This window comes from Eschrichtius robustus, chromosome X (genome assembly GCF_028021215.1).
Source record: "Eschrichtius robustus isolate mEscRob2 chromosome X, mEscRob2.pri, whole genome shotgun sequence".
In the NCBI taxonomy this organism is placed as follows: domain Eukaryota; kingdom Metazoa; phylum Chordata; class Mammalia; order Artiodactyla; family Eschrichtiidae; genus Eschrichtius; species Eschrichtius robustus.
The window spans coordinates 90,353,749-90,367,853 of NC_090845.1; the positions used below are offsets into that span (position 1 = coordinate 90,353,749).

The 14,105-nt window shown below is 38.9% G+C and overlaps 1 protein-coding gene across 2 annotated transcripts in view; it reads right to left on the bottom strand.

Annotated features, from left to right (window-relative positions):
- Positions 1 to 6,306, bottom strand: part of ZMAT1 (zinc finger matrin-type 1) — a 32,094-nt gene extending 25,788 nt beyond the window's left edge. For both annotated transcript variants that reach the window (XM_068533084.1, XM_068533083.1), the window contains exon 1: positions 6,036 to 6,306. In XM_068533084.1, coding sequence (XP_068389185.1) covers positions 6,036 to 6,306 — 271 coding nt within the window. The remainder of the gene's footprint in view (positions 1 to 6,035) is intronic.
- Between the last annotated feature and the right edge of the window lie 7,799 nt (positions 6,307 to 14,105).

Below are 14,105 nucleotides of genomic sequence, written 5' to 3' on the forward strand. Positions count from 1 at the left end.
CCAAAATTGTGAAAATGACTCTACTACCCAAAGCAATATACAGATTCAATGCAATCCCTATCAAATTACCAATGGCATTTTTTACAGAGCTAGAACAATAAATTTCACAATTTATATGGAGACACAAAAGACTCCGAAGAGCCAAAGCAGTCTTGAGGGAAAAAAAACGGAGGTGGAGGAATCAGACTCCCTGACTTCAGACTATTCTACAAAGCTACAGTAATTAAGACAATATGGTACTGGCACAAAAACAGAAACATAGATCAATGGAACAAGATAGAAGCCCAGAGATAAACCCACGCACCTATGGTCAACTAATCTATGACAAAGGAGGCAAAGATATACAATGGAGAAAAGACAGTCTCTTCAATAAGTGGTGCTGGCAAAACTGGGCAGCTACATGTAAAAGAATGAAATTAGAACACTCCCTAACACCATACACAAAAATAAACTCAAAATGGATTCGAGACCTAAATGTAAGACCGGACACTATAAAACTCTTAGAGGAAAACATAGGAAGAACACTCTTTGACATAAATCACAGCAAGATCTTTTTTGATCCACCTCCTAGAGTAATGGAAATAAAAACAAAAATAAACAAGTGGGACCTAATGAAAGTTCAAAGCTTTTGCACAGCAAAGGAAACCATAAACAAGACTAAAAGACGACCCTCAGAATGGGAGAAAATATTTGCAAACGAATCAACGGACAAAGGATTAATCTCCAAAATATATAAACAGCTCATGCAGCTCAATATTAAAGAAACAAACAACTCAATCCAAAAATGGGCAGAAGACCTAAATAGACATTTCTCCAAAGAAGACATACAGATGGCCAGGAAGCACATGAAAAGCTGCTCAACATCACTAATTATTAGAGAAATGCAAATCAAAACTACAGTGAGGTATCACCTCACACCAGTTAGAATGGGCATCATCAGAAAATCTACAAACAACAAATGCTGGAGAGGGTGTGGAGAAAAGGGAACCCTCTTGCACTGTTGGTGGGAATTTCAATTGATACAGCCACTATGGAGAACAGTATGGAGGTTCCTTAAAAAACTAAAAATAGAATTACCATATGATCCAGCAATCCCACTTCTGGGCATATACCCAGAGAAAATCATAATTCAAAAAGACACATGCAGCCCAATGTTCATTGCAGCACTATTTACAATAGCCAGGTCATGGAAGCAACCTAAATGCCCATCGACAGACGAACGGATAAAGAAGTTGTGGTACATATATACAATGGAATATTACTCAGCCATAAAAAAGAACGAAATTGAGTCATTTGTTGAGACGTGGATGGATCTAGAGACTGTCATACAGAGTGAAGTAAGTCAGAAAGAGAAAAACAAATATCGTATATTAACGCATGTATGTGGAACCTAGAAAAATGGTACAGATGAACCAGTTTGCAGGGCAGAAGTTGAGACACAGATGTAGAGAACAAACGTGTGGACACCAAGGGGGGAAAACCGCAGTGGGGTGGGGATGGTGGTGTGCTGAATTGGGCGATTGGGATTGACATGTATACACTGATGTGTATAAAATTGATGACTAATAAGAAACTGCAGTATAAAGAAACAAACAAAAAAAATCAACTAATACTAAACTTTCTTTGGGTTGTTTGTATGGAAATACATTAATATAAATGTTTCAGACATTACATGAAATATCTTAAAATCTTATATGTTCTGGTATAATGTTATGTCATAATTCTAGTTATTACTTTAAAACGTATATCTCAGAAATAACTAAATTTCCTTGTCAATTGCATTATTATGAACTTTCATCAAATCTTTAACCGTGGTCATTTTTAAGTCTTTTGTCATTTACAGACAGTTCTGGGTATACTCTGATGCTTTCGCAAAAATGTTCCTATAAAAGGGTTTCATCTTCAAGGAATTCATGGAAAAGACTGACAAGTACAGGTTTCTGGTAACTGACTATACTGCTGAACTGAATGAATAAGCATTTTCAAAACTCTAATGGAAAACTGATGAATTCATAAAAGTGCTAACAAAAGATCAAGATGAAAAAAAAATTAATTACATGGGACTGAGTGAACTGATGAGGATGATTATAATTTTTGTGACTTTCTGTTTGAATAAAAAAAAATCCCACAAGGACTCAGAGGCAAAAAATATACAAATCAATTTTCACTGCAAAGTAAAGGAGCTGTTACAGTGGAGGATTACTGGACTGAATGGCAATATTATGACATAGTATGAGTGTGTTTCGTGTTTGGTAATTGCAATCATTTTTGCTTTCATGTGGTCATCCATTTACAATGCTTGGTGTCAGTTTATTTATCTCTTGTAAAAATAAAATACAGTGGAAAAAAACCTATGATTTTGATTTTAAAATTTTAATTATTTTGCCGTTTTTATAAAATCTTCAGTTTATGAGCGAATGAATGTATGTTTCATAGTAGTTTAAAATACTTTATGTGACATTGGAAGATTGTCTCAATTTGGAAAGCCAAGCAATTATGCCCGTAGGTACTCAATCAATGACAAATGTTGTTTATTAGACAACTGCTAAGAATACATTTTATAAATTAACCCATATAATGCTTTATCAGTATTATGGTCTATCTGATGATTGTTAAATATGCCAACAATTTCAAGTGTTAAATAAATTGCTTCAGTCTGGAAAAAAAAATTAATTCTAACAGTTGGCTAATTATTCTTCCTTAGTACTAACATTACATGTATAATATAACGTGTTTTAGTGTGCCTATATTATTTGAAACACCATGGGCAAAGTACAGATTTATAATAAATGATGGTGCAGCCTTGATAGTTTAGGAGTCTGGCTAGTTACCCTTAAAACTGCTTTTTCCCCAATTATTTTTTTATTTTATAATTTTACTATCAAGCACTACTATTGAGCTCTATAATATAGCTGTGTCTAGTTCACCTGTATATTCTGGGCACTGAACCAAGTGCCTGGCACAGGTGCACGTGTGCCTGCACACGTGCACACACACACAGGTGTTCAATAAATGATTCCTGAATAAATGAAGGAAAGGCTATTAACTAGGTTTTCTTATGCTGCACTTGAACTTTACTGAATAACATCAAGACAAAGGAAAGTCTTGTTAGGTAATTGCTGTGCAAACAGATCATTAACTAAATTAAATGCCAGCATGTCCTCCAATCTAAAACAGAATCTATTTAATAATTTCTTTTTCTTAAAAGGAAGAAGGAAATAAGAGAGTTTTTGTTTATTTTTGTTTTGATTTTTACTATGATCATATGTGAAAATTCAGTTTTGAGCCATTAAACATTTTTGAAAAACTTCACTGAATGAAATATGAAGGGTCCCTCAAAATCTCATGACTCCCCTTGCCATGAATTTGGGGTAGGTATGTGCTTTTTTCATGTGTGTTCACTTGGCATTTCTTTCATTTGTTGATTGTTTTTAAGTTGATTGCCCAATTTCCCACTTGTAACCTTTCAGAGTTTCTAATCTTCCCTGCTTGGCAATCTCTAATCTCCACTGATATTTGCTCATTACCAACCCCAAGACAGATGAAATCCTCAGGAGTGTTGACTACAGTTGAAAATGAATCAGCAAATGCTTTATCAAACAACTTGTAATGGTCCTACCTGGAGTGGATTTGTAATAATCTGAATCTTGACAATTCTTTGCCACCCGTTAGAGCCATCTCCTAACTAGGACTTAAAAAAATAAACAAGCAAAAGACATTGGCACACCACTAAGAAACATTTTTCTCTCTTCTCTTTTAGCCACTATCATAACTGGTAACCATTTATGGCCTTTATAAATATCTAAACAAAAATATTTTGAGACCTAATAGTGTTTTGGACAGTGTACTATATCAAATATGCATCATTTGTTAGGTGAAAATTTAAGAGTTTTGGTTTGGACTGAACAGTTAATGAAGGATATTTACCCAAAATGAAATGGTAAGAGATAATTTTTAGGTAGCAATTTATATTTGGTTTCTCATATCTTAGTAAATTGTCTCAACACTAACAACACATATTTCATTACTCACTGAATGTCAGGTCATAACTCTCGATGAAGGTTTCTATGGCTTATGAATCATTGTTCTAGTGCACAGCCATGGAAATGCCATCGAAAGATTATCAATGCAGAACTGCAAAATCATGGTTCATGCTTTCAGATCTGAAATCAACCTCGAGTTTGGCTACTCCAATACCTCTATTTCAAAAATGTCAAGACCCAAATCCAGGAAGCTTGGGATCTGTTCAGGGTCAGAAAAATCTAGCGGATAAACTAATAACAGAAGCTAGATTCACTACACCAGACTCCTATTCAAGGGCTCTCCTCATTTTTACCAGCTAGCAGTAGTACAGACAGGGTATTGCTGCTACTTTCTGAATTTATATCTCTTAAAGCCATTAATACTTGCATTATCAAAGATAATGCAACCAAGCCAGTCACAGAGCCAGGCAAAAAGCCATTTTTCCGTAAGATGCTGGTCCTAAACCTTACTGTGAAAAGGCCATGAGAGCCAAACTGAATTGTGATCTTCACCCTTGAAAAACTGTTCTCTCCTTCCTGCTGGTTACAGACAGAAACTTTGGTATAAAAACAAAAAATCCAGGAGATTTCATACTTTCATCCCAGAACAACTGTACAAATGCAGCCTGACTGAATGCACTAAATAGAGTCTTTCAAAAGTTGCCTTCAGTAAGAGAGTTAATAAATTTTAAAAACATCATATTACAGTGTATTTCTAACTTCCATATTTAGTAAGTGCCATTTATGTAATGTGCGTATGACAAATATTGTAAGGGATTTTTTTTTACTGCTTTGCCATTCCTCCAAAGTGAAATGTGTCAAAGGTTATGGGATATATAATTTAAGAATGTGAAGAGAAAATTATTTTTATGGGATAATTTTAATGCAGTGTCCTCCTAAGAAAAAGTAACTTACATTATTTTACTCTATTTTGGCATCCACGGTCTTTCACTTTAGAGGCAAATTAGCAGCATACAGTAACACAGAATATACTGGAAATTAATTATGAACTTTACGATGGCAAAATGCTTTACTGAGATCTTCTGCGGTGGACTTGGTCTCAACCACCTAAGAAGCATTTCCAAAACTGCTTTAAAACACATTTCAATGGCAAGTTTTACAGTTTGCTATTAGTAGGCTGTTTACAAGTATATAATATACTTTGTGTGAACTAAACACCACTTCTACTGAAATAATCAAGAAATATCTTTTTACGTTAGGAGTAATACCTGTTGGTAGGTACAAAAGCACTTATTAAAACCAAAACCACCTTAAAGATGGGCATGAAAACCTTGCTTTACAAGGTCACACCCTCAAATAGCCAAAGAAAATTCTGAAATCTGTGCTTCTGCCTCTGCTCTTTCCTCAGTACAACCCCCTCCACCAGACCCTACCCTACGATCCTAAAATCCAACCGATCCTACCTTAAAGCTCAATATACACTCTAACCTCCCCAAATGTCTAATGTTGTCTCTCCTTACATATACTACTTAAAGTTTCTACACTGCGGGATGCTGAATTTCCCCAAAGGGAGATTTCCTCCCTCTCGTTTCTTTGGCCTTTTCTCTCTCATCTCTGCCCCTTCTCTCCGTCAGTCCCCCTTCCCTTTCCCTGACCTTCTAGTTCCACCGCACTTTTCTACCTTGCCTCCTCTGCTTTCACCAAATCACACCTCAGCTTCCTACAGAGAATACTAAAGCGCCCTGACTGGGAGAGAAATTATGTGGTATTTTTTTCCCTTCGAACTCCTGCCTTGTGAATACCTGCAGTTCCTTTTCCTGGGGGCCATCCTTTTCGGGGCAGGGGGAGGTAGGGAAGCCCCTCTCTGCTTCGTCCGTCTGGCACATTTGGGGCTAGAACGGCGGGGCGGGGCGGGGCGAGCTTGGCCTTTACTGCGCCACAGCAGGTGGGGGGTGGGGCGCTAACGAACCGCGCCCAGTCCGATCTCGGACTGACTGAACTGAGGCAGCGAAGGAGATGGGGCCGCCCCCACACCCCGGGACGGGAACTCACCTTCTCTGAGGCAAGGGCGGGTGTCTACTTTAAAACTACTGCCCCCCCTCCCCGCCGCCGCCATAGTGGAGCCGCCAAAGCCGTCGCCGCAGCCACCGGCAGGCGGGCAGGCAGGGGTGGAGGTGGCGGAGGAGGCAGGCACAACCGCTGCCGCCGCCGCCGCCGCCGCCGCGCAGGCGGTGTAGGAGGAGGAGGAGGCGGCAGAGACGGTAGCTTCCTGAGGGGAAGACTCCGCCGCCAGCGGTGTGGCTGTGCTCCGCGCCGCCGCCATCGCAGCGAGGCGCGGACAATTGCACTTCGTCTCTCTTCAGTTAAGTTCCTTTGTCTCCGCCTCCTTCTTAGCCTCGCCCCCTTGCCCCTCTTCTCTCTTCGGCTCAAGCCTCGTTCTCGCTCCTTCTCTCCACCAATAGGAACGCTTCAGATCCGCGGGCCACCCCTCCCCTCCCCCCACGGCTCGGCGTCACCCGCCTCCCTTCGGAGGGGAAGCAATGGTGACCAAGGGCAAAGGGCAAAAAGCGCGGGATGTAAAAGCACGTGGGCCTCACACAGTGAAGCCTCTTCCGTTGGAGGAGCTAATCTAAAACCAATTTAAGGGAAAAAAATGTCTGGAAACCAATTTATTCCACCCCCAAAATATCTCTAAAATATATCTTCTGCCTTTCTTACAGCCCTCAGTGAACAGAAATCAGCAGAAGCCTTGGTCATGAAGGGTTTCATCATGGTCCCTAAGGTCCTGCTTAACTATGGATCTACCCAACTAAATTACAATAAAAACCTGGGAATCCAGTACCCAACCAAAAAACTAGAATATTACTTATAATTTGAATCTCCTCACCATCTTTTCCCCAACTTCCAAAGAAACCAATATCTTGATTTATATTATTATTTCCATATCCCTTTTACATACATTCTAGCACATAGATGTGTGCCTAAACCATGTTGTTTAGTTTTTGTTTTCAAATTTAACAAAAATTTATATATTTTTCTAGGTAGCATTTTGGGGCTTGTTTCTTTCGCTAAAATTTTGTTTCTGAGATTCATCCATGTAGCTGTAGTTCACTCACTGTCAGTGCTGTATAATATCCATCCATTTCTCTGTTGATGGGTATGTGTCATGGTGCATCTGTGCAAAAGTTTCTCTTGGGTATGCTCTCTTTTCCAGTCTCACTTCCATTGCCCTATTTCAAGTACTCATCTCTTGCCAGAACTATGACATCTGTCCCACTGGTCTCCTTTTCTTTGATCTCAAACCCTCCAATCTATTTCCATATTGTTGCCATTTATCACTAGCTCACCTTTGCTTGTTAGACAGTCAAAGGACACACCTTTGCACTATTAGTCTCCCCTCTTACTTCCTTATCTCATCCCCTTCCACTGCCCCCACCTCCCCACACTTCTTTTACTTTATTATTTAGCTGTATTAAACCTTCTTACAGATTCCTATAAAAACTGTTATTTCATGATGTAATGCTATTGTATATATTGCTCCTTCTTCCTGAAATGCCCCTTTCCCCACATTAGGCACCTTCCTACTGAATCCTTATACACCCCTGGAAACCCAAATAATACATCACTTCTTCCAGGTAACATGTCCTGTCCCTGCTTAGACTTAATCCCACCCTCCTCTGTGCTACACCTATATCTTGTGCACATTTTTATTGTGTGCCTCTCTTGTCCATAGCCTGGGACCATTTTGAGACAAAAGACAGTTTGTTTTATTTCTGACTTCTCATGGTCCAGCACAGTAAAGTCCTAGGGCAAAGGTCAAAAACCAGTGGTCCCCAAGCCTAGGTCTCTAAGTCCTTAGGTCTGGTCCACAGATATGTTTTAACTGCACAATTATTTATTTACTTGCCTGTCAACATTTGAAAGGGGGATTTCATACAAAAGAAAAAAGTCTCTTAAAAGCATTTGAACATTTGGCAGTATTGGTTGTGTATTCCTGACTGGCAACAACTGGCTGGAGCTGAATAGCAAATTCAGAGACTTGGAGTGCTAGGCTCTTAAGGACATTTTTTATGTTGTTTTTGTGGTTCAATAATTCACCCAAGATTACCTGAGTCATTAGGTGGTTTCTCTAATGTTCTTTCCTGTCCTTCTCTAAGTTAGTGCAGCATTCACTCATCAAAGAAACTACTGGAAAGATCATGCACAAGAAATATTCCACTGAAATAGCCAGTAGGACCAGGTAAGCATAAAAAGGAGTGTAACTTTATTCCTTCCAATATGCGAGGGGGAATCCCTCAATAGCATTGTTTCTGAAAATACGAATCACAGTCTACTGTATAAGAACTATTCAGTCAGAATCTCCTGGGAGTGTGCATCACTCAGGATTCAGTCAGCAAAAGAGAAACTGCACTAGGTGTTTCGAACAGAAATGATTTAATGTAGGGAATCAGGTATTTTTAAAAAATCAGAAGGGTTAGAGGAATAAAACTCAGAGGGCTTTTCCGAATACTGTCAGCTAGTATTGGATAGCCTTTCCATCCCCTTCTATGCTCTCCCCTGTGTTGCAGAAGCTGGAAGCCTATGAATTACATTTCCCAGACTTTTTGGCCAGCAGGATTCTGAATATGGTTTAGGTCTCACCAATGGTAAACATTTTAGAATAGAATGGAGATAAAAACCATTCTTTACATGCACTCCAACAGATACAAAACGTGAGTTTTTGTGGTGGCCTTAACATTCTTCTGCAAGGTTTGCACCCAAAGGCTTTGGAGGACCTGTAAGATTAGCAGTGGTTTTCTGGAGCCCGCTGACCTCTGTGTGACAGTGACAATTTCCTGTCTTTGGACTATAGCACTCAACAAATATTTATTAAATTATAGAGTTACTTCTTCCTTCTTAGGCTCTATGGAAAATTCTGTGTCTGCTGTTCAATCAAACAGTAAAAAGAGGGGAGAGGATAATGCATGAAATAAAAGAAAGTAGTTAATTTTCTGCCCATTCCCCAACTCCATTTGGTGACATGCCATAAAACAAAAATGCCACCAAATCTGAGTTATACACTGTGACAATATGCACCTACTTTCCTGTCTTCCTCTTATACTTCTCATTGCTCTCTATGACAGTAATGCTATTAAGTGAATGCCAAAGTAATTTCTTTCACAAGAGAGAGGAGGTGGAATGTGGCGGAGAGTAACAATTGATGAAAGCCTGCTATGGGCTAGTCCTTTCCCATAATTTCCCAGTCGTCTCACAACAGTGATATTACACTGGGCTCATTAACCCCATTTAAAGAATGCACTCAGCCTCATGGATGTAACTAACTTTTCCATGGTTTTCAATTTAGTGATTGAAATGGTTTGTTTATATCACTGGACCAGAGGGAGGAGGACAGTATTGGTTGAAATGAGTTTTAACTACCAACTCCCCAAATCATAGAGAGAAGACAGGGGTGGGGGGTTGTGGAAGTGGGTCTAAGGTGGAGGTCAAAAGTAAATAAAGGAATATATCTTTGAATATTTGAGAAATCAATAAGAAAAAGCATACCAATTGTTATTTCGCTATTTCTACAGTGAAACATAATATGCTTTGTTTGGAATAATGTGGGGAAATTAAAAATTCATTATTGCCAAACACGATACACTTAAAGATATCAGAAAATGGAAAAAATAATTAGAACATAATTTAGTGGCATATAGCTAGTGTGATTGACATAATAGGGAGGGTGGGAGGGAGGGAGACGCAAGAGGGAAGAGATATGGGGATATATGTATATGTATAGCTGATTCACTTTGTTAAAAAGCAGAAACTAACACACCATTGTAAAGCAATTATACTCCAATAAAGATGTTAAAAAAAATGAATCTGACTAAGTAAAACAGTGATGTTCAAATTTTATCAACAAATAAATCAAAGCTGAAAAACAATGGCAATCAAATATCCGGTTGTTCAACAACAGTAAAATTAAAGAAAAGCAAATAGACACATTGATATGTACAAATAAGAAAGACATAAAATAGCATGTATAATGTGACAAAGTTTTAAACACAAAATATATGCATATGAACATACAGATATAACAACTGAATTATGTACAAACACATAAAATGTATCTGCAGAATACTAAGAGTATTTCATATTTCTCCATTGTTGAAGCAGTAATAGTTATATAGATAAAATTATGACAGCATAAGATGTATCTCATTAGGAATTGATGTTATAGAAGTGTATTTTTATTAATATGAAAGCTGTCAAATATCTATACAGTTAAATGAAAAGGAAGTTATACAGAGACTTCACAGAAAATATATCTGTGTATGCCTAATGTCTTGGTCTCATGGTATACACTTGCGTATATTCTCATTCTTGTTCTCTGCTCCCCACCCCCATCACACAGACACACAGACACATAGACACACACACACACACACACACACACAGAACTCTCTTGTCAGTCTAGAGAGGGTCTGAGGGGAACATCCTACCATGTGATTTAGCATCCAGATCTCTACCAGAATCACTCTTAATGCTCCATATGCTCCATAAACATGCAGAAAATTCCAGAAAATTCTTACTGGTTGAGAACTATAGGGAAGTGTTTTCCTAAACCTAAGTTTATCATCTATGATGGGTTAAGGGAAGAGCAGTTTAGGTATTGGTCACTTAATCACCCAATGGAGTTTGGAGTCAGGGACACATTTCAGCGCCCCACCTTCACTTGTTTCATGTGCTTTCCTGCCTTCTGATTTTTACATTTTATGTTATCCATCCTCTTTACATCGCCATGCAGCTCTTGCTTTAAGAGACATCAACTGCCCTCTTAGGTCCTATTTAGAGTTGTTCTTTCAGCTAGAGACTACTCAGCATTAAAGTGACAATGAAGTTAAATAAAAGTAATTGCCTAAGTAATAGTATGAGCTAGAAAATTTTTTAAATTTAGGACTAATCTTACCACCCAGCCAATAATTATTTTCTGTATGTAAAGAATGTCAGAATAAATGTCACTGTAGCCACTTTTTGTTATTGCAAAAGGTTGTATTTCACGTGAGCATTTAAAAAATATTTACCTCTATTATAGAGAGATTTTATGCTACAGGAAGTGTCTGAGAATTTAGTTTGCTGATATTTGGTGTGCGTGTGTGTGTGTGTGTGTGTACTGAAAAGACCAGATCCACGTCTTTGAAATTCTCTTCAACAGAGCCACTCACAAGTCTTTTCTTCAAGGAAGATTTTCTTTTAAAATAGCTCCATTCTAGAAGTGTTTGGGTGAGGGTCTGAATATTTTTACAGGGTCTTGTAAAACTACTCCAAAGCACCACAGGACATTTACTTCACTATAATAATGAGTTGGCATTTATTGGGTGCTGAACATGATGACAGAGAATGTGACCTACCTCAGGTCCTACAAAGACTGATGGGTCTGACTATGGGATACACACCGGCTGACTCTCACTTTAGCACTCAATCTAACAGACCTACTCCCTTCAGTATTTTGTCTTGTCAGCCTCCAGGGACAGCGTAGATGTGAGGTCCCCAGAAGTAAGGATCTTGCAACTCTATAGCAAGTTTATATAGTGATAGTTCACAGAGTCCTTCCCCAAAGACACCTACAGCCTTTTACTTAACTAATTGTACATTGGGGAACAATTACCCAGGCATATTTAGGCTCTTGGACATGGAGTTCTAGTTGACATTGATGCCTGAAGACCTAAAGCATATTCATGGCTCTCTGTTTGAGAGGTAGCATATGAATTATCCCAGGTCTGACTCACTATGGTTCTAATAAGTCTATGAAACAATCTGCTTGGCATCTCTCTGATCCACAAATATATAATTAGAGTAAATGTACATGGCAGGTGGCAGAACCTCCACATCGGTTCCTTAGCCTGTGAGGAAAAAGCTATTATTCTGGGGAAATCCAAGTGGAAGCCTCTGAAATTGCTACTACTCTGGCCAAGACAGTAAATTTTAAAAAATCCTGTGGGGAGTGGCAGAAATTTGTCCCACCCTTAAAGACTTAGAGGATGCAGTGGTAATAATGCCCATCATTTTCCCACTTAATTTATCAGTCTGGACCATAAAAAAGTCCAGAGGGACTATGGAGGAGGAGAATAGGCCACCACAAACTGAAACAAGTATTAGCCTCAATTGCAGCTGCCATATTGGTTGTGGTATCTTTGCTAGAGCAGATTAACATGGCTTTAAGTACACAGGACATGGCCACTAATCTAACAAATGAGTTCTTTCCCATCCTTACCATGAAGAACGTCCAGGCACAGTTCACATTCACATGATTTGGACAAACTAATTAATGTAAGCCTTTGTCCCAGAGATACGTTAACATTCCAATTCTATTATAACATAGTTTGAAGAGATATGGAACATGTGGACATTCTGCAGAATATTGCTTTGGTCCACTATATAGATGATATCATGTTAATTGGATCAGATGAGAAAGAACTGGTAGGTACATTTGAGTCCTTAGTAAAACAGATAATGTTCCAGAGGGTGGGAGATAAAACCATCACAGATTCACATCAGTGAAGTGTTTAGGGGTCTGGTGCTGTTGGGCACACAGGGACAATCTTATGAACGTACAGGATGTATTATAGCATTTTTAGCCATCCATCATCAAGTAGGATAGATAAGACACCTGATAGACCTCTTCAGATTTTGGAGGCAGCATATTCCAACTTGGAAGTACTGTTCTGACACATTTACCTAGTGGTATGCAAGAATACCAACTTTGAGTTGGGCTTAATCGAGAAAAGGCTCTGTAGTAGGTCCAAGTTGGGGTGTATGCAGCCTTGCTGCTTGGGCCATATGACCCAACAGATCCTATGATATTAAAGGTAGGTACATGTAGAGGGAATAGATGACGTGTACTTTATGGCAAGCCTCAGCAGGATATTTACAACATAATCTCTTATGTCCTGGAGCAAGGGCATGCCATGTGCAATGAAGAATTAGATACCATTCAAAAAAGACCCCCCAGCACACTATTGGGCCTTGGTAGAGACAAAGCACCTGATCCTTTGACACTAAGTGAATATACAGCTAGAATTTCCCATCATGAGCTGAATACTGTCAGACCCACAAAATCATAAGCTTGAGTGGGTCCAGCAATGATTCATTGTAAATTGGAAGTGATATGGCTGGGATTGGGCATGGGCAGGTCCCCAAAGCACAATTAAACTACTGGTGTGGGTGGCCCAGGCTCCCAAGTTAGCAAAACTGTTGCATCAGAGGCTCAAGTCTCAAGTCACACTTGTGGCCACGGGAGATTCCTTATGACTCGCTTGGAGAAAGAAACATTCATGTATGGGTTGGCCCAGTATGCAGGTACAAGCTGAACATGGAATGCTGCTGCACTAAGCTTCGCTCAGAGGTAGCCTTGAAAGACATACATTTTAAGGGTAAAGTTTCCCAATGTGCAGCGCTGTAGGGAGAGCATCTGGTCATTCACCTTGGTTCAAAGAGAACTGGCCCAAGGTAAGAATATATATGAATTCACAGGCAGTGGAGAATGACTTGTCAAGTTGGTCAGGGTCCTGGAAGGAGAAAGATAGAATATCCAGTACAAGAAAATCTGGAGAGGAGTTATGTGGATGGACTAAAGGGAGTAGGCAAAAAGTGAACATCTTTGTATTGCATATTAATACCCACTAAAGAGCACCTACCACAGAAGAGGTACTAAACAATCAAGCAGACAGACTAAACTAGCCAGTTGACCTTAGACAGTTCCTGTTAGAAGCCTACTACAATGCTAGCAAAATGGTTACTTGAAGGGAGCATTAATATAATTAATGAATTATATTAATCAATTAATATAATTAATGTTCATTAATGAAAATGATGTAGGTTATGTATGGGCCCAACAGTATGTATCTCCTGAATCCATTTCTCTGTTTAGCAGTCCCACTATTATGCTCTGTCACTCTGTCCATCTTTTCCTTTTGGAGATCAATGGAAAATTTTCTCCTATATCATACTATACAATAATTTCAGGGGTTAGGAAAACACATGAAAGAAAAGAAAATAATAAAAATTATCCTTCTCTTTACCAACTCCATTAGGTAATTTATCCTATAACCACTGAATGTTGAAAACAATGTGAACTGGGAC